Genomic DNA, 19759 nt, shown 5'->3' with positions numbered 1-19759 from the left:
CTGATTGGATGAGGCCCACCCACATTTTGAAGGGTGGTCGGCTTTACTCAGAGTCCGCTGATTTCTTTGTAAATCTCATCCCCAAACACCCTCACAGAAACATCCAGAGTAATGTTGGACCAAACATTCGGGCACTGTGGCCCAGCCAAGTTGACACATGTGTTTAACGATGACAGATGGTAAATCTATGTTCAACTAAGTGAGGGACCTCTGTTCATTTTCATTACTCTCCCTGGGTCCTGCTAGAATATCCACTAAGATCCATCCTGATGCCGCCCGGAAGGATCCCACTTTCATGTCCCATGAGTCCTAAAATACCTTGGGGAATTTGCCATGCCCAGCCGTCCCCTCTACGTCCCTTGGGATCCAGCTATGTCTCCGGAGCACCATTCCAGCCCCTGTGCTCTCATTTTAAAGGCCCTCAGGACCCTACTCTGATGTTCCTTGGACCCTGATAAAAAGTGGTCAGTGTCTGTGACAATGTCCCCCAGGACCCTGGTATACTTTTCCTTGAAGCTTAAAAACCATCACACTGGGGTCCCACTTATGTCCTACCTTAAGATGCCCCAGGGACTTCCCTGGCGGTCCAGTGGTCAAGACTCTGTGCTTCCAATGCAGGGGGCGCGGGTTTGATCCCTGTTCGGGTAACTAGTATCCCACATGCTGCGGGGCGTGGCCAAAAAAAAACCCCAAAACCCAAAACAAACGAACAAAAAAAGATGCCCCAGAACTCATCTAAATGCTCTCTGAGCCCTAATGTGATGTTCCTCTAGCCCCACTCTGAGGCCTGTTGGCCCATTAATGGCCTCACGATCCCACAGCTATGCCAGCACGCTGCTCCACTGCCCATCACACCTGGCACAGCTCTGCTGTAATAACTAGTTGTTTTTGGTTTTGTTTTGTTTAGCTTTGTGATTTGATTTCTAACTTTTATTTTATGTATTTATTTATATTTATTTAGGCTGCACTGGGTCTTGGTTGAGGCAGGTGGGATCTAGTTCCCCGACCAGGGATCGAACCCTGGCCCCCTGCATTGGGAGCGCCGAGTCTTACCCACTGGACCACCAGGGAAGTCCCTAGCTTTTTATTTTATATTGAAGTATAGTTGATTAACAATGTTGTGGTAGTTTCAGGTGTACAGCAAAATGATTCAGTTATACATATACGTGTCTATTCTTTTTCAAATTCTTTTCCCATTTAGGTTGTTACATAATATTGAGCAGAGTTCCCTGTGTTATACAGTAGGTCCTTGTTGGTTATCCATTTTATTTATTTTTATTTATTTATTTATTTATTTATTTATTTATTTATGGCTGCTTTGGTTCTTTGTTGCTGTACACAGGCTTTCTCTAGTTGCTTCGAGTGGGAGCTACTCTTACTTGTGGTGCGCGGGCTTCTCACTTCAGTGGCTTCTCTTGTTACGGAGCATGGGCTCTAGGTGCACGGGCTTCAGTAGTTGCGGCACATGGGCTTAGTTGCTCCGCGGCATGTGGGATCTTCCTGGACCAGGGATTGAACCCGTGTCTCCTGCATTGGCAGGCAGATTCTTAACCACTTCGCCACCAGGGAAGTCCCTGGTTATCCATTTTAAATAAAGCAGTGTGTACATTTCAATCCCACACTCCCTAACTGTCCCTTCCCCCCTGGTAACCTAAGTCTGTGAGTCTGTTTCTGTTTTGTAAATAAGTTCACTTGCATCATTTCTCTTTAGATTCTGCCTGTAAGAGATATCATACCATATTTCTCTTTCTCTGTCTCACTTACTTCACTCAGTATGACAATCTCTAGGTCCATCCATGTTGCTGCATTTGGCATTATTTCATTCTTTTTAATGGCTGTGTAATATTCCATTGTATGTATGTACCACATCTTCTTTAACCATTCCTCTGTTGATGGACATAACTAGTTTTAACGCTGGTGTCCCTGGAGTTCTCCTGGACCATCACCAGAGGCCACTACCATGCCCCTGGGTCTCTGAAAATCTCAGGTTCCCACCCCCAAGCTCCTTGGGTCCCAGATAGTATCCTGAGACCCAGTGATGGAGTCTTCAGGAGGCTACACCAACATCCCACGGAGCTGGCCATGCCATCCCTGAATCCTGCTAAATCAGTCCTGAGCCCTCGCAGAACAACTACTGTGACCCACTCTGAAATTGCCACAAAGTGCCCTCAGCCCCAAGCTCACTCCCCGCTGCCGAGCCTGAGTGAATCCTTCAGGTTCTGTCGGAAAGCTAAGCGGGGCTCCCCAGGCCCACTCCTGGGTTCTCTCTATTACTGTCTCTCACCAGGCCCTGCCCTATCCAGAACCTCCCCATGAAAGACAGATAGACAGACAGACACAGAGAGATGGATAGATAGGTAGGTAGGTAAGTAGGTAGATAGATGATAGATAGAAAAATAGGCAGATAAGTTGGTAGGCAGGCAGTCAGGCAGACAGACAGACCGACGGACAGATGAATGATAGAAAAACAGAGACAGACGGACAAAACAGATGGACAAATAGGTAGGTAGGCAGGTAGACAGATAGACAGACAGATAGAAAAATAGAAACAGGGACTTCCCTGGTGGCACAGTGGTTAAGAATCCGCCTGCAGGGCTTCCCTGGTGGCGCAGTGGTTGAGAATCTGCCTGCTAATGTGGGGGACACGGGTTCGAGCCCTGGTCTGGGAAGATCCCACATGCTGCGGAGCGGCTAGGCCCGTGAGCCACAACTGCTGAGCCTGCGCGTCTGGAGCCTGTGCTCCGCAACAAGAGAGGCCGCGATGGTGAGAGGCCCACGCACCGCGATGAAGAGTGGCACCCCGCTTACCACAACTAGCGAAAGCCCTCGCGCAGAAGCGAGGACCCAACACAGCCAGAAATAAATAAATAAATAAATTAATTAAAAAAAAAAAAAAGAATCCGCCTGCCAATGCAGGGGACACGGGTTCCGTCCCTGGTCTGGGAAGATCCCACATGCCGTGGAGCAACTAAGCCCGTGGGCCACAACTACTGAGCCCACGTGCCACAACTACTGAAGCCCGCACACATAGAGCCCGTGCTCCGCAACAAGAGAAGCCACCACAATGAGAAGCTTGTGCACCTCAACGAAGAGTAGCCCCCCTCTCCGCAACTAGAGAAAGTCCACGCACAGCAACAAAGACCCAATGCAGCCAAAAAAAAGAAAAAGAAAAATAGAAACAATTAGACAGACTCTCTAGAACATTCTATAACATCCCTACCAGGCAAGAAACTTTCCGCATTTCCCAGGAACTTGCTGTCGTGGTCCCTCATACAGCTAGATTGCTGCTCCCTCATCCTGAGACCCCACTAAAAAAAGGACCCTCAGGGAATTCCCTGGTGGTCCAGTGGTTAGGACTCTGCGCTTTCACTGCCATGGGCCCGGGGTGGATCCCTGGTTGGGGAATCCCGCAAGCTGCCTGGTGCGACCTAAAAATAAAAAAATAGGGGCTTCCCTGGTGGCGCAGTGGTTAAGAATCTGTCTACTAATGCAAGGGACACGGGTTCGAGCCCTAGGCCGGGAAGATCCCACATGCCGCGGAACAACTAAGCCCCTTCACCACAGCTACTGAGCCTGTGCTCTAGAGCCCGTGAGCCACAACTACTGAAGCCCGCGTGCCACAACTACTGAAGCCCACGCGCCTATAGCCTGTGCTCCGCAACAAGAGAAGCCACCGCAATGAGAAGCCTGTGCACCATAACAAGGAGTAGCCCCTGCTCACCACAACTAGAGAAAGCCTGCGTGCAGCAATGAAGACCCAATGCAGCCAAAAATAAATAAATAAATAAATAAGTTTAAAAAATAAAATAAAATAGCACAGCTACGCCTGTGCCTTTAAAAAAAAAAAAAATAGGACTTCCCTGGTGGCGCAGTGGTTAAGAATCTGCCTGCCGATGCAGGCGACACGGGTTCGAGCCCTGGTCCGGGAAGATCCTACATGCCGCGGAGCAACTAAGCCCGTGCGCCACAGCTACTGAGCCTGCGCTATAGAGCCCGCAAGCCACAATTACTGAGCCCGTGCTCTGCAACAAGAGAAGCCACCGCAGTGAGAGTAGCCCCCGCTCAGCACAACTAGAGAAAGCCTGTGCGCAGCAACGAAGACCCAACGCAGCCAAAAGTAAATAAATAAATAAATAAAATTTAAAATAAAATAAAAAGTTAAAAATAGTTTAAAAGAAAAAAAAAGGGCCCTCAGGTCCTGCTACACGCTGTGTGTATCCCCTTTTGATACCCTGAGTCCTACTCTAATGGTTCACACAGCCCGCAGGATTCTCCTCTATTGCCTAGGACCCTAAAATAATGCCACCAGAGCCCTGATGACAAGCCCTTGGGTTCCTGCCACTATGCTCCCAGGACCCAAGTACATTGCCCCTCGGGGCCTTCCCAGTGGTCCTAGGTCCATCTATAATGCTCACATCCCTCTGCAGCTCCTGCTTTACCCATCCCTGGGTAGCTCCTCTAGGTGTCCTCAGTCCTACTACAATGTCCCATTGGTGTCACTTCAACACTTCTCAGGACCCCTAATCTACCCGTCCTGCCAAAAAGTCCTTTGGTTCCTGTTAACATGTCCCCAGGATCCTGCAGTACTCCCCCTGCGTGCTCAGAAGGTTCCCTGGATCCTGCTAAAATATGTCCAGTCTTCCCTCATGTGGCCTTGAGGGTCACCAAAATGAACTTGGGGTGTCCTCTCTAAGCCCTAGGGGCCCTGCCAGGACCCTATTAGAATGCCTCTAGCCTTACCATGAAGTGTGTTTTTTGGGGCCACGCTGCGCGGCACGCGAGATCTTAGTTCCCCGACCAGGGATTGAACCCATGCCCCCTGCAGTGGAAGCTTGGAGTCCTAACCACTGGACCGCCAGGGAATTCCCACCAGGAAGTCTTTAGGGTCCTGCTAAAACATACCAAGGGCCTGCTATTCTGTGTTCTATGGAGCTCTGGGAAAACTCCCACAGGCTTTTATCCATGCGCCCTGGGATCCTGCATCAGCGGCCGTCCACAATGGGTCTAGAATGCTGTATTAGTGTCCTATGGCTGCTGTAACCAATCACCACAGACTTAGTGGCTTAAAATAACACAAACATATTCTTACAGTTCTGGAGGTCAGACACCTAAAATGGGTCCGCAAGACTATTCCTTCTGGAGACTCCAGGGAAGAATCCATTTCTTTGCCTTTTCCAGCTGCTAGAGGCTGCCTGCATTCCTTGGCTTATGGCTCCTTCCTCTATTTTCAAAGCCAGCACCTTCTCTCCTCTCTGACTTCGGTGTTCCTCCTTACATCTCTCTGACTCTGATCCTCCGCCTCCCTCTTATAAGGACCCTTGTGATGACATTGGTCCCACCTGGATAATCCAAGATCATCTCCGCATCCTGAATTTAATCACATCTGCAAAGTCCCTTTTATTATACAAGGTCACATAATCACAGGTTTTGGAGGATTAGGGCACAGACATCTTTGAGGGATCATTATCCAGCCTACCACGGTCAACGTCATGGAAGGTGCCCTCCCGTGACCCTGCTGTAAAGTCCCCATTCTGATCTTCTCTCCCTCTTGTTAGAATGGCCTCAGGGTTTAGCCAAGAGGCCTCTCAGAGGTCGGCCTGAACATTCCCCATAATGTCCCTCTTTCCTGCTACAAAAGAAAAAGCCCTCAAGGTCCCTTAATACCCACTGGGAATCCCTGCTAAGTATCCTGGGGTCCTGCTATGTCTTCAGGGACCATTTACAGCATCTGTTGGCTGTCTCCTGTCTTATCCCCAGGGTCCTATGCTCTAATGATCCCTGCCTATGCCCCCCCCCTTTTTCTTTTGGGGGGTGTGGCGCGCACCGTGCAGCTTGAAGGATCTTAGTTCCCTGACCAGGGGTTGAACCCGGGCCACGGCAGTGAAAGCGCCGAGTCCTAACCACTGGACCACCAGGGAAGTCCCTCTGCCTATGCCCTTTAGATCCCCTGGGGGCCTACTATCATGTCCTCAGGGGCCCATCACAAAGCAATAGAAAGCCCCAGCAGGACAATTACTAATGTGCAGGGCCCAATGCTAAATGAAAACGTGGGGCCCTTTGTTCCAACTTCAAAACGAACCAAGTGCGGGTCCCTTCGGAACAACTGCTTGGACAGCGTGGAGCGCTCACCCATGAAGCCGCCTTGGTCCCTGGGGACTGCCCCTGGCAGCTCCGAGCTTTCTCCCTGAATCACCACCTTAACATCCGCCCCTCCTCTCTGCACCTGCACTGTAGTGCCCCCTACTGACCCCAGGAAGCAATCACACCTGAGTTCAAAACCAAATCCTGCCTCTTCCAGGTGGGCCTCTCTGAGCCTCGTTTTCTTTATCTGTGAAATGGGATAATAATCATACCTACTTCGGTAGAGAAGCTTTAATGACTCAAAGGTTTGGCACAAGGCACATAGTAGAGCATAGTAATAACCTGTTCCCCATACTGCTCCCCCACCTCAGGATGCTGTTAATGTCCCCAGGGGTGCACTAGATGGTAGGCTCGCAGACACCAGGCCCTGGATCTGTCTTGCTCACTCTTGCATCTCCAGGGGCCAGCACAGGAAACATTAGCAGAATGAATGATGCCAATAATGAATGACCCTGGGCTGGCTTAATGTGTCCCTAAAACTTTTCTAGAACGGCCTTGGTATCCTGTTAGAATGTTCTAGCAGAATCTATACTCACCCCTGAAACAATCCGTGGGTTTGGGAGCTGGGACTTCCTATAATGTGAGACCCCAGGGTTTTCCCATGATGGGCTCAGGGCAGTGTTAAAATATAGCAGGAGGGCTGCTCAAACATACGCACCTGCTCTGATCCCCTTTCCCTAGACTCCACTCACAGACCTCAGGGCCCGTTAAATGAATCCTGGTGCCCGCTGCACACATAATACCCACGCGCCGGCTCTCATATAACCTGGGTATCGCAACCACCAACAGAACCTGCTACAAGACCCTGAGGCCCCACTATAATCCATTATTACTACATCCTGCTGTAATACCGCAGGGGGCTGCAATGACGCTCGCCAGTCTGGCTACAGTAGAACATTCCTGCAGTCTGCTGTGACAGATGTGAGGCCATGATACATTATGATATAACCAATATCTGCCCTGTTTTCATGTAACAGGCCTGACACCCGCTGTCATCATAAGCCAGGACCCTGCTATGAAACTGTGCTTGGAGCTAATTTCCCTGCAAAATGGCCACTGGGGCCTCCTATAAGAGGCATGCGATAGAATATTCTAGAAGCATGCTAAAATAATCTCAAGATCCCATGACAAACCACTAGGATTTGCTATAGTAGACCCAGGGTTCCACAACCATTTAATACCTCTGGGGCCACCTGCCAAAGACTCTTGTCTTTGGGCCTGCCCAAGGGGACTCAGGGCCTGCTGCACCAAAACATCACTGGGCTTTGTTCTAACAACAGGCTCAGGAATGCGACATAATCAGTTCCCTAAGAAGTATCACTTACTGGAACTAGTTCTACCGCCAACAACACAGGTGAGCATATTTCATCCTCCCAATGGGGCAGGAAGGCAAGATTTTACAGATTAGGAAACTGAAGCTCTGTGGTTCCTGGGGGGAGTCACGCCCAAGGTCCCAAGGTCACGCAGCTAATGACAGCAGGGCTAGAATCTGGAACAGAGCCTGCAGGCTTAATGCTTACATTTGGAGGTTTCTGAGCATGTTCACTGCTTCCGGTTACTCCATGCCTTGAGACCTAGTGTAAACAGATAGGTTAGGGGGTCCCCAGAGAAAAAGAACCAGGAATGGCTTTCTTGACATAAGAGAAGCCATTTTGGCTTAAGCCGTTTTGTGATCTAAGCCTGGCTGCAGTGCTTGCCCTTGAACAGGTCTCAGTAATCCTTGATCTTAAGGGAAGTTAGCGAACAAAGGGAAAAGGAAAAGCAGTCAAGAAACAATAGTTCAACAATAAAATAGAGTCCTAATTCCTCCTCAAGGGATGTACAGAACAATCTGATACAGTTTTTGAGCTCTTCAGGAACTAAGGCCCCCAGCCAGGTGAAGGACAGAAAAATGTTGACCCTCCTGACTTCAATCAACTAAAGCTTGGACTCTGGCGACCTTTGCCCCAATTCTGTGCTGAATTCTCTGCTCCAGCCCCCTCATGAATATGCATGTCCCCTTAGCTTAAAACTTCCCCAGTTTTGCTGTTGGGGAGACACTGCTTTGGGAAAGATCCCCAGTGTTCTCCTTACTTGCTGCAGGTAATAAATCCTTTGTTCTCCTGATGTTTGGCTTGGTTGTGTCTTTTGGCTCGACACCCACCCAGAGGTGAACCCAGTTTTCGGGTAACACTAGGGGTCAAGCCTGGCCTGTGAGAATGTGAGGATTTAACTTTAAATGGACTCACTCAGGGAATTCCCTGGCGGTCCAGTGGCTAGAACTCCGCGCTCTCACTGTCAAAGGCCTGGGTTTGATCCCTGGTCAAGGAATGGTGCAGCCAAAAATACACAAACAAATAAATAAATTCACTCAACTAAACATGTTTGGAGCACCTACAATTTGTTCCAGGCGCTGAGGCTGCAGAGATTCCGTGTCTTCTTGGGAGTTTGTATTCCAGGGGTCAACAGGTAAACAAATAAACGTGCAGTATCTTACAGGATTTGTACAACAAATATGCCATAAACGCGTTTTCCTGTCTATGTAAGACATTCAAGCAGGGAAGGGAGATTGGGAGGGTTGGAGGTTCTCCCAAGTGGAAAGAGGTCGGTGAGAATTAGAGATTAAGGGATGAGGGAGGGAGCCAGGTGGAAGCCTGGGGTTAGAGGTTCCGAGGGGCAGAGGGCACAGAGCCAGTGCAAAGGCTCAGAGGGAGCAAGTCAGGGGTGCAGGCAGTGAGGATGGGGGCAGGCAGGTAGGCAGAGGGGAAGCTCTGAGGCTGTGACCTGGGCCTAGGAGTCGAATCTCTAGCTGTCACAGGTCTCTAAGAAAGGCAGGTAAAGCGCTCTCCCACTCATCAGGCCAGAGTACTGGTTCAGCCCTGGGAGGCTTCTCCTGGGAGCTTGTGAGCTGACCCACGAGGAGGCCTGTCGGGTGTGCCCCCAGGCACACGGGCTGCACCCGACACTAGGTAGCCTGAGATGGGGTGCGGAGGAGACGCCCAGGAACCCACCGCGCAGGGAGGAAGCAGGGGAGCCGGGTTGTTGTTTTTGTAAACACAGCGGCCCCACCCCAAACGGAAACACCTGTGGGTGGGGGCTCCTTGAGTGGCCTCAGATCCCCCGCTGGGTCTCTGCTCCCGCCCCCCGGGTCCCAGTCCCCCTCCTCAGGGTCTCCATCCCTCCAGCACTGGGTGGGGCAGGCGTGCAGGCTGAACCTCAGGGCGGTGCCCCCCTCTGACCCGTCCCTGCCCCTTCCTGCCCTCTTTGACGCGGCCCCGCTTCCTCTGGCAGGAACCCCCGCCCTTGCCAGGCCTGGGTAAAAAGGAGCCCCTGGGCCGGTCCACAGGCCAAGTCCTGGGAGGCAGCAGCGGCGGCTCCTCTCTCCTCACGGCCCTGTCTCCCAACCCTTGTACCAGTGTGTGCCTCAGTCCCTGGTACAGGCATGGGGGGCAGGGACCTGGGGACCCCAGCAGCGCCAGGCCCCGAGGGGTGAAGGCAGCGGGGCGACTCCGGCACCTCCCTTCTGTCTGTGCCTCCGTCTCTGCCCGGCTGTGGCTCTGGTGAGGGTCTCTGCTTCAGATCCCGAAGTCCCTGGGTCCCTCTCTGTGGTGTTTCTCATTCCGTCCGCACCTGCCACCCACCCCACGCGTGCCTCTTTGTCTTGTTCTCCAGGCCCATCTGTCTCTGGAATCTGAGTCTGTCCCTGGGCTGTGGTCTCCGTCCCTGTTCGGTGTTCAGCTGAGGGCTCTGTCTCAAATCTCTCTCCTGATCTCTGTATCTGACACTCAAGTTCCCTCTTCCTTTCCCCATTTTTCTCTGCTTCTAACAGAAAGCCCTCCTGCCATTACCAACTGTTAAGCTCTCTCCATCTCCCAGGTTTTTTCCCTGACAGTCAAGGTCACCATGTCCGGCCCTGTCAGCAATCTCTTCCCCTTCATTTGCCTGGCTCTGTCCCCTTTCTCCTCATCTCCAATTTCTCTCCTCACCCAAGGCCACCCCACTTGGTCTGTCACAGATCAGTCCCACCTCTACGGACTTCCTATCCATTTCTGAGCAGCCTGCAGCCCCCCCGCACTGCTGGCTGTCCTTACTAAGCGACTTAACTTCAAGGCCAATTTCCTTACTTGCATTCTTAGGCAAAGAAAGTGTCCATCATCTGACACGTGGAGCTCAGCTACTCCTTGGGACCCCAGGCAGAGAACGTGCCCCCTCAGATGAGTTTGCTCATCTGCAAATGGGCATGGTGTCCACTTAGGAGGCGACGGTGCAGCATACAGGGGGAAGGTGGGTGCCTTGCTTCCCTGCCCCACTCCTTCCGTCAGGGTACACAGTCCCAGGTTGAAGTCAAGGCCCTCATAGTTCCGAACCACGCAGCTGCGTACTCCTCAAGCCCACCCAACACATGCCGACCCCCAGCAAAGCCCAGAGGGCCACTACTTCTTCCTTACCCTCCCCTCGGAGGCCAGAAAGGGCCCAGAGTCTAGAGAACCCAGGAACCTCCACCCTCCCTCACTTCCTCCCCAGAGACTTGCAGGGGGAGCTCAACACCAAGTAGAAGGCATTGTGTACTCCGACACCAAAAGCTGACGAGGACCAAAAGACCAGAGAGGGGCAGCATCGTGGTACAGGTTGTCTTCACCCAGAGACGAGAGGGCAGGAGGCAGGATTTGGTCCCCATCCTTACGCCCCCAGAGGATGAAAAACAGCCCCCCCTTTCACATCAACCCCACTTAATTCCCAGGGACACCCCCTCCCTCTGATAAGGGCATGGATACGGAACCTGGCCCGTGACTGGGGAAGTAACTTTTATTTTGTTTGGGGCAGTGGGCAGGGGTCTGGTCTCAGAACTTCTGGAACTGCTTCTTGGTGCCGGCAGCCTTGGTGACCTTGAGCACGTTGAAGCGCACCGTCTTGCTCAGGGGCCGGCACTCGCCCACTGTGACAATGTCACCAATCTGGACGTCCCTGTGGGGGTGAGCAGCGCCACATCAGAGGGACTCTGCCCCAAGCAGGCCCTAATGGCACCTTTCTCACTGTCTCCAGGCGGAGGCCTGTCACCTCTGGCTCCTCCAAACCCCAACCAAGCCGCTATTTCCAGGTCCATTTGCACTGCATGCCGCCCTGTCGTTATTTATTGAGCGCTAACTATGAAAGGCGCCAAGCTCAATACCATGCAGAGGATGCTCCGACCCTTCCAGGACAGAAGACCTCCAACTAGCATCTCCATTTTGCAGAGAACGGGAGGCTCCCAAAGATGGTGATACAGGGTCCCCTCACAAACCGTCCCCGCCCCCAACAGGTGACGACCTTCACCCGGCAGCCAGGGCGTCCTGTTAACGGCCAAGGCACGTCCCAAGTCACCCAGGCTCTTGTGCAGCCCACCCCCTCCTCTCTGCCTGGGAGGGCGGCTCACCGGGGCTACCTGGGGCCACCGTGCTCACCTGAAGCAGGGGGAAAGGTGCACAGACATGTTCTTGTGGCGCTTCTCGAAGCGGTTGTACTTTCGGATGTAGTGCAGGTAGTCTCGGCGGATGACAATGGTCCTCTGCATCTTCATTTTGGTCACCACACCTGCGGGAGAAGGGGCAGATCCCGGGTCAGGCCCCATAGGGAAGGGAGCCATGGGCAGCCCAGGGCATGCTGGGAATCAGGGGCCGCTGAGCAGGGTTCCCAAGAAGCCCTGCTCCTGGCATCAGCTGTGCCAACTGCTTTCTCAGCAGTGCCCGGGGTGGGCATCTGAAGACCATCGTGAAAATAACAAACATCATCTGCCAGTGCCCCCCATAACCAGGAGTCTGCCAACCCCTTCCTCACCCAGGACCCTGGGGTCACAGTGTCCCCAGCCCCTCCTCCCTCAGACCCGGGAATCTGAACCCAAGCCCCCAGAGGTCCTCACTTACCAGACAGGATTCGCCCTCGGATGGAGACATTACCAGTAAAAGGGCATTTCTTGTCAATGTAGGTGCCCTCGATGGCCTGAAGGAATAAGGAGGATTAGCAAGCCCCGAATGGTAGTTCCTGAAAAGAACAAGGGGTGTGGCCTCCCTGTAGACACAAAACTACAACTCCCAGCAGCCCCAGTAACAGCCACTCAGATGTGGATAGGGCAACTCAGTTTGGGCACACGTGCAGGGAAACAGGGATCTCCTTCTTTCTTCTGAGGATCCCCATACCTCCTTCGGTGTCTTGAAGCCCAGACCAATGTTCTTGTAGTATCGCGGGAGCTTCTCCTTGCCAGTTTCTCCAAGCAGGACCCTCTTCTTATTTTGGAAGATAGTCGGTTGCTTTTGGTACGCACGCTCAGTCTACAGGGATGAGATGAAAGCTGGTAAGCTTGCAGCAGGCAGCAACCTGGTCTGGAAAGCTTCACAAACCCCCCAGATCCCATCCTCTGCAGTATTTAACTCCCCAAACGCTGCACTCACCCAAATTTACCTCTAACCCAGACTCAACTCTAAACCCGGGGTTACGTCGGTATTTACGGTCTAAAGCACCTTCCACCGCCTGCACAATTCACCCCTTAAAACTCAGATACAGAATCATCCCTCTAACACCCTGGACACCCTTCAGCAAGAATTATTCTCCAAGACACAAAGATACCCACCCAGGAGTCACTCCTTATTAATTACATATGGCTCCAAAATTAAATACCAAAACGATGGGTTCCCTGGAGTAGCCCTTAGGACTCAGTTCTCACAGGATTAACCCTACAGCCTAAGGCCTCCAGAAAAACACTCTGTAAACCTTGGGTTTTAAAAAGATAACTCCTAAAAAGCTTCAGCCTTAATTACACCCTAAATGCGGAGCTCCTAAGATTTAGGAGGCGCCAATCGAGATTAACGCCAGGACACGCGCCCTCTGCCCGAATTTCCCTGGGAAATCGAGGACGCCCAGAATTAACCCCCAAACTGGGGCGTAGAGTCCCGCTCTCCAGGACACGCCCCTGAAGCCCGGGCCCCGCTAGGTCTGCGTCAGTCCCGAGCCCGAACCTGAATGTCAGCCATCTTCCCGGCCGCCTGAAAAAAGGAAAGCCGCGGCGGCGTCCGGGTTTCCTTATCGATTGCACAGAAACTAAAGAGGAAGTGACGAAAGCGGGGCAGGGTAACACGGTTTGAGGCGGAGCCTTGGCGAGACTCTGATTGACGGACTGCCCTACCCAAGTACGCGATTCGGAGACCGCACGGACCCTGCCATGACGTTCATGGCAGAGGGGCGGGAAGAGACAGACACTGTCTCGCGAGACTCTTAGGCCATCATTGCGCGCCAGCGCGCTAGGTCACGTTGGGAAAGAGTGGCCAGCCTTGTTATCGCGAGAGTTGTCGGGAGGCGGTCTTGTTTCTGCGGGGAGTGGGACCACGTGGGGTTTGGGGACAGCGTGGCTGTGTCCGCGCAGGGCTTAAACGGGTTGTGGCGGCGGCCATCTTTTTGCAGGACTGGAGACCGGAAAGTCTTAGGCGCATGCATGCTCTGCGGTGCCGCCATCTTTGTGAGGGGCGGGCACTACCCTTGAGTTTGGTGCAGTTTAATGAAGGTTGTTTTCCTCTATGGGCCATTTCATCCCCAAAGGTTTCGTGAAAAAATAAAATTAAAAAAAAAAAAAAAAAAAAAGGCGTTCTTCTGATTGTCTGTAACAGCGCTGTCCAATAGTAGTTTCCGCTGTGATGGAAATGTTCTGTATCTGCGCTGTCCAACACAGTGGCCACTGGCACTGGAAGTGGGGTGCCTGCGACTGAGGACCTGAATTTTTAACTTTTTTTCTTTTTTTTTTTTAGGTAAGAAGTGGATTTATTTAGAGAGAAACATACTCCACAGACAGAGTGTGGGCCATCCCAGAAGGTGAGAAAGGCCCTAACTTTAATTTTATTCGATTTAAATATAAATAGCCACATGGGGCTAATATCTACTGCGTTGGTCAGTGCACGTCTATAACTGAATACTAATTTATTGTTTTATAAATTCTTGTAAAGCAAAATCTAACAGCAATTGCCATGTGCCTGGCATTGTGCTAACACTCTAAGTATGGTTCGGTTACTATTCCCATTTTGCAGATGGGGAAACTGAGGCATTAGTTGCTCCAGGTTTCACAGAAAATGAGAGGCAGAGGTGGGAATTGAACCTGGGCAGTCTTGCTCCAGCGTTCTTAATCACCAACCTTTAAAGAAGGAAGCTTTGAATCCTTTTTACAGTCACTTCACACTTAATGAGCACCTATTTGGTACCTGGCCCCCTTCTGGGCAGTGGTGGCAACAACCCGACCAACCCTGACAGCTGTCCACACTCTGACTTGCATCTTGTTGGGAGATTTCAAACTCCAGACCTTGGCACGGATAGGTGTCTTATGCCTCTTTCCTTAGTTAAGTCTTGGTCTAAAATTTACCAGTGCTCTAACTCCACAGAGTGTGGTTCTCTCTAAATAAATCCACTTCTTACCTATCACAATAAATAAATAAATAAATAAATAAAACCCATGGGGACTATACAGAATATTCAGTGATTTCATGTTAGGACAAGTGTGCAACCATCTGAAAAAAAAATAAAGTTGGGTCTCTACCACCTACTGTATGCCAAAGTAAATTTCTGATGTGTAAATGTAAAATTTAGGTGGGTTTGGGGAATGAAACCATAAATGTACTAGAAGAAAACATGAGTTTTGTTTTGTTTTGTTTTTTTCACTTACGAGTCTAGTAAAGAATTTTTTTTTTTTTTTTTTGGCTGCACCGTGCAGCTTGTGTCATCTTAGTTCCCATGGCAGTGGAAGCGCAGAGTCCTAACCACTGGACAACCAGGGAATTCCCTAGTAAAGACTTTCTTAAGCATTGCATTTAGAACATAAAATCTGTGCTCCCAACAAACTTCTACACAGGTCACAAAATATTATTCTTTTGATCTTTTTCCAATTTTTAAAAAAATTGAAGTATAGTTGATTTACAATGTTGTGTTAGCTTCAGGTGTATAGCAAAGTGATTCAGTTATACATATATATGTGTATATATTCTTTTTCAGATTCCTTTCCATTATGTTATTACAAGATATTGAGTATAGTTGCCTGTGCTATACTGTAGGACCTTGTCATTTACCTATTTTATGTAGTGTGAATATGTTAATTCCAAACTCCCCCTGCCCCGTCCCCTTTCATGCTTTCTTATTTATCCTTTGTTTCCTCTTCCCCACTAAAATGAGGGCAGGAATTTTCGTTGCCTTTGTTCTCCAGGGCTTCTGGTGACTGTCACATAGTAGGTGCTCAGTTTGTCCTTGTTGAATAACTGACCAAATGAATGGAGGAGAATTAGATACACCAAAATGTCCACTTACAGGCAGATGGGTAGATCCTGGCATAGCTTGATCATGGACCACTCTGCAAGCACGTAATAAACATGAGGTAAGTCAACCAATCTGGAAGTGAAAACACTGCCAGACATGTTTCATTTTTTAATCTTTAAATTTCCGATGACTTCTGAATAGGGATTTCATGCACATGGTACAGAATTCTAAAAGTACAAAGTAAGTTGTGAAAGATGAATCTTTCCCTCACTCTTCTCCCCGGACATGCGCACCCAGTTTCCCTCTGCAGAAGCAACTGCTGTCATCCTGTTATCATCTGCCAATGTGTCTTTCAAACTAGTCTACCCTCTGTTGAATTTGTATGTGGACAAAGCAAAGTGCAGAACAAGAGGCACAGCATGATCCATTTATTCAAATGTTTATGGACAATCTATAGGACGACTGCATTTTTTTACATATATATTTCTTTTTCATATTCTTTTCCATTATGGTTTATCACAGGATATTGAAAACAGTTCCCTGTGCTATACAGTAGGTCCTTGTTGTTTAATGCATTTTTTAAAGCTTATTACATGATATAGTTGGGGCTTATCTTTTTAGGTATTATAGACTACATTGTCCAATAACACAGCCATTAGTTACATGTGGTTATTTAAATTTAAATTGAGTAACATTTAAAATTCAATTTTTCACTCATTCTATTCATATTGCAAATGCTCAGTAATCACATGTGGCTAGTGGCTTGCATATCGAACAGCAAAGATTTAGTATATTTTTTATCAACATAAAAAAATGCTCTTATAGACAGAGAAGGCTGGTTGCATATATATGTATATATAATATATATGATGTCTTTTAAGTTGTAATAACTTCAGAAATATAAATGCTACAAACTTACAAAAAATCATTTGAAGTTTAATTATTTAAATTTCTTTTACACTTGATAGCTTTGTGAATTTTGAACGATACATTTTTAAAAATTTATTTTACGGGAGTATAGTTGATTTACAATGTTGTTAATTTCTGCTGTACAGCAAAGTGATTCAGTTATACATACATATACATTTTCATATTCTTTTCCATTATGGTTTATCACAGGATATTGAATATAGTTCCCTGTGCTACACAGTAGGACCTTGTTTTCCCAACCTATATATAATAGTTGGCATCTGCTAATCCCAAACTCCCAGTCTATCCCTCCCCCCAAGCCCCGCATGGCAACCACGTTTGTTCTCTGTGTCTGTGAGTCTGTTTCTGTTTCATAAGTTCATCTGTGTCATATTTTAGATTCCACATATAGGTGATGAATGATACATTGTTAATTATCATTGTTTCAGTCCCTCTGGGGTAGCATTGAGGAGGGACTTTTCATTTTAGAACCTGCTATGTCTTCCCCCCAGTGACCTTGTAGTAGCTTTATAATTTATTTTTTGAAGAAAAAGTAAGTTCTGGAGTATTTGAATGACTTAGAAAGGATTTATGATATTTAGTTAAAAAAAAAAAAAAAAAAAAGCAGGACCTGGAGTTGCTGTCTACAATGTGTGCTAAATAAACTATGTACAAAAGTTACATATAAAAGTCTGCATAAAAGTTTCTAACTTAGAAAAAAGCCTGGAAGGAAATGCATGATATTGCCCTGGTGGTTTACATCTCCAGGTGGTGAGATTAGGTATGATTTCCTGTCTCGTGTCTCAAATGCTCAATATTTTGCAAATTGCTGAGCAGCTGGTGAGATTTTGATAAGGGGAGAGTAAAGAAAAGAAATACTGCTTCACTCTGAAGGGGTGAGGGCAAATCGGAGATGTTTAGGTCCTTAGCTTCTAGATATTTTTGATCACAACCCACAGAAGGAAATACATTTTGCATTGTGACCAAACACACACACCTCTCTCTCACCCTCCTCTGCCTTCTTCTGTTTTCTAATTTTTAAGTCTTTTAACTCTCTCCTTTCCTTTCTGTAATACACTGATTTTTTTCCTTTTCATTTCTATTCAATTTCGTTATCACCACTATTATTTAAAATATTTATTTATTTATTTGGGTCTGCCGGGTCTTAGTTGTGACATGCAGGATCTTTCTTTTTTTAGTTGCAGCATGCGCAATCTAGTTCCCTGACCAGGGATCGAACCTGGCCCCCTGCATTGGGAGCGTGTAGTCTTAACCGCTGGACCACCAGGGAAGCCCCTCAATTTCATTATCATTTTAAGGCTGCTTACAGCCCACCACATCGATTTTTTTGAACTGCAGTGTAAACAGCCTTGCTGCCCAATAATAAACTTCAGCCAACTCTAGTTGTTACCACTTGAGGGCGTATTTCCCTGTCTCTGCCAGATTTCAGACATTTACTAGCATTTCACAACAGAAATCCAAAAGCTAGGAGAACTGGAGACCCTCCCCCTCCCCAGTGAGCACAGAAATGTCTATTAAAACAAGACGTATCCCTGCACCCCACCCACAGACCAGGGTCTCCAAGGTTGCTATAGCCCAGGAGATGAGGCTGACCTGGAGGGTCCTTTGGTTGTGGGCAGTTGGGCAAGATGGAACTGGAGCTTTGGAAATGTTCATTCTGTTGGCCCAGAGGTTCTGATTCCCTGTACTTGTCCCACAGGAATGATTAAGGTTATGCCTGGAGATTTCGTCTGCATTCTCTCTGAGGAATGATGAGCATCTTCTCATGTTTATTTATTGGCATTTGTGTATCTTCTTTGGTGAAACGTGTTTTCAAGTTTCAAGTTTTATTTGGTTATCTCTCGTTACTGAGTTTTGAAGAGTTTTTCTCTGTATTTGGCATTCAAGTCCTGCAAGAGATACGCAAATAACTTCTCCCAGTCTGACCTGTCTTCATCTTTTTAATGGTGGGTGTCTTTACAAGTGGCAAGTTTTACATTTTTAAGCCAAATATAAGGGATTGTGGTTTCCAGGGGATTATATTGTGCTTTTACATGCAGTCCTGTTAAACTTAAGACTTAAACTCTGGTTTTCAGTTGCTTCTGTTGGCAGCTCTGCTGGTAAGCGGGAGCCCCAGGAGGGGTAGGGAACCACCCACTTGCAAAATGATTCTTAGAGAAAATTTAAGCCACTGTGGTGTCTTAGACATTTTGGAGATTAAGCAAGAGAGAATGGCACAGTGTCCCAAGTTATGATCTGCCCCGTGAACCAACTAGCAAGTACTGCCCACCAGTCCCAAGGGCAGCACGAATCTAGCTTTCTGCCCAGTACAGATGTGCGTACCTGGGTCATACCTGACCCCTCTGCGTGTCATCCTGGCTGACACCGCTGACTGCACATAACCCTCCTCAGTAAGGTGGGGATGGGGGCCCACCTGGGTCAAGTATTGAGAGGTGACCAGGGGTGATTATCCAGGGCTGGGTACCCTAATGTTTACCCTTTCAGGGACTCACCCTGACAGATCTAACAAGCCTAGTTTTAATCTTACAAAGCACCAAGAGCTTTCAAATCCCACTTTCTCTAATGCCTAACCACCGTTTACAAAATGTTTTTTCTTGTCCATTTCTTCACGTTAAGCTTGGCCCAGCATGGCAGACTGGAAGAGACCACATGCCCCACAGTGAGGAACCGGTTTGGTTTTAGAGAATGGTGGCAACTCCATACTTTGCAGCTGAATTAGGGAAGACAACTTTATGCAAACTGGGCAACACCAGGCTCTACAGGTCGTAAATACCAATCCCATAGGCATCTCAAATTCCTTGGCATGTCAATCTCTACAAAGGTCAACTCCTCCACGAAAGGCAGTTTCTAATCCATCATCTGCAGAAAGAGCACAGCCAGTTTTATTCTTCAAAGCCTCCCATCAGCCGAGGGCCTTGCTCCCCTGGGCCTGCCTCTATGGCAGACACACACTGCAAAGACGCCAAATTTCTTTAAAAATAATTTATTAGTTTTGGATCACAAAATATAGGGAAGACACAAGGGCAATGCCTGTGACCCCTTGGGCCGTACTTCCCTTCCATAAACACCTTTTAGAACCCCAGACTCGTGCTGCCCAAGCATTCTCTCACATCCTAACAGCTGCAGAGTATAGTACCTGACCATGTGGGAAGCTTAGACTCCCTGTAGGCGACGTGAGTGGCCCTTCTACTTAGGTCTTCCAGCTCACTTTTGCCAGTATTGCAACAGCACGGGTTGTTCGAACTGTCCATGTCCTAAAACTCTCATGAATGAATAGGTCACAGGCAAATTCTGCCTGCACAGCCCTTACAACTGTCTACGCTTTTAAAAAGGCCTTTCTTAAAACAGCAGTGGCTAAGGCCCCTTTGCTATACCCAGTCTTCTAAGCCCCAGGCTGCCTGTGGCACCTGGACGGCAGCCCCTGGGGGTCCCCCACATCCTAGGGTGG

At 48.7% G+C, this 19759-nt stretch overlaps 1 protein-coding gene and 1 long non-coding RNA gene across 4 annotated transcripts; one reads left to right on the top strand and one right to left on the bottom strand.

The window, feature by feature from the left end:
• Window positions 1-10908: 10908 nt before the first annotated feature.
• On the bottom strand, window positions 10909-13256 carry RPS11 (ribosomal protein S11). The gene is made up of 5 exons (XM_082370389.1): window positions 13110-13256; window positions 12294-12425; window positions 12021-12096; window positions 11562-11691; window positions 10909-11085 (listed from the first exon to the last, which is right to left on the bottom strand). The coding sequence occupies exons 1-5, from the start codon at window positions 13122-13124 to the stop codon at window positions 10962-10964; spliced, it is 477 nt and encodes a 158-aa protein (XP_082226515.1). The 5' UTR covers window positions 13125-13256; the 3' UTR covers window positions 10909-10961.
• A 107-nt stretch (window positions 13257-13363) lies between these two features.
• On the top strand, window positions 13364-19651 carry LOC309617765. 3 transcript variants are annotated; one of them, XR_014238118.1, is made up of 4 exons: window positions 13364-13651; window positions 13893-13956; window positions 15435-15499; window positions 17490-19651. It is a non-coding gene; the product is annotated as an uncharacterized lncRNA (long non-coding RNA). The 3 variants fall into 3 exon arrangements; XR_014238119.1 differs by having other exon boundaries at window positions 15332-15499; XR_014238120.1 differs by having other exon boundaries at window positions 15306-15499.
• The last annotated feature ends 108 nt before the right edge of the window (window positions 19652-19759 follow it).

Source organism: Balaenoptera borealis (assembly GCF_965194805.1).
Source record: "Balaenoptera borealis genome assembly, chromosome: 19".
NCBI classification, from domain to species: Eukaryota; Metazoa; Chordata; class Mammalia; order Artiodactyla; family Balaenopteridae; genus Balaenoptera; species Balaenoptera borealis.
Note: the sequence above shows the minus strand (reverse complement) of the source record. Positions and strands in the feature narration are given on the sequence as shown.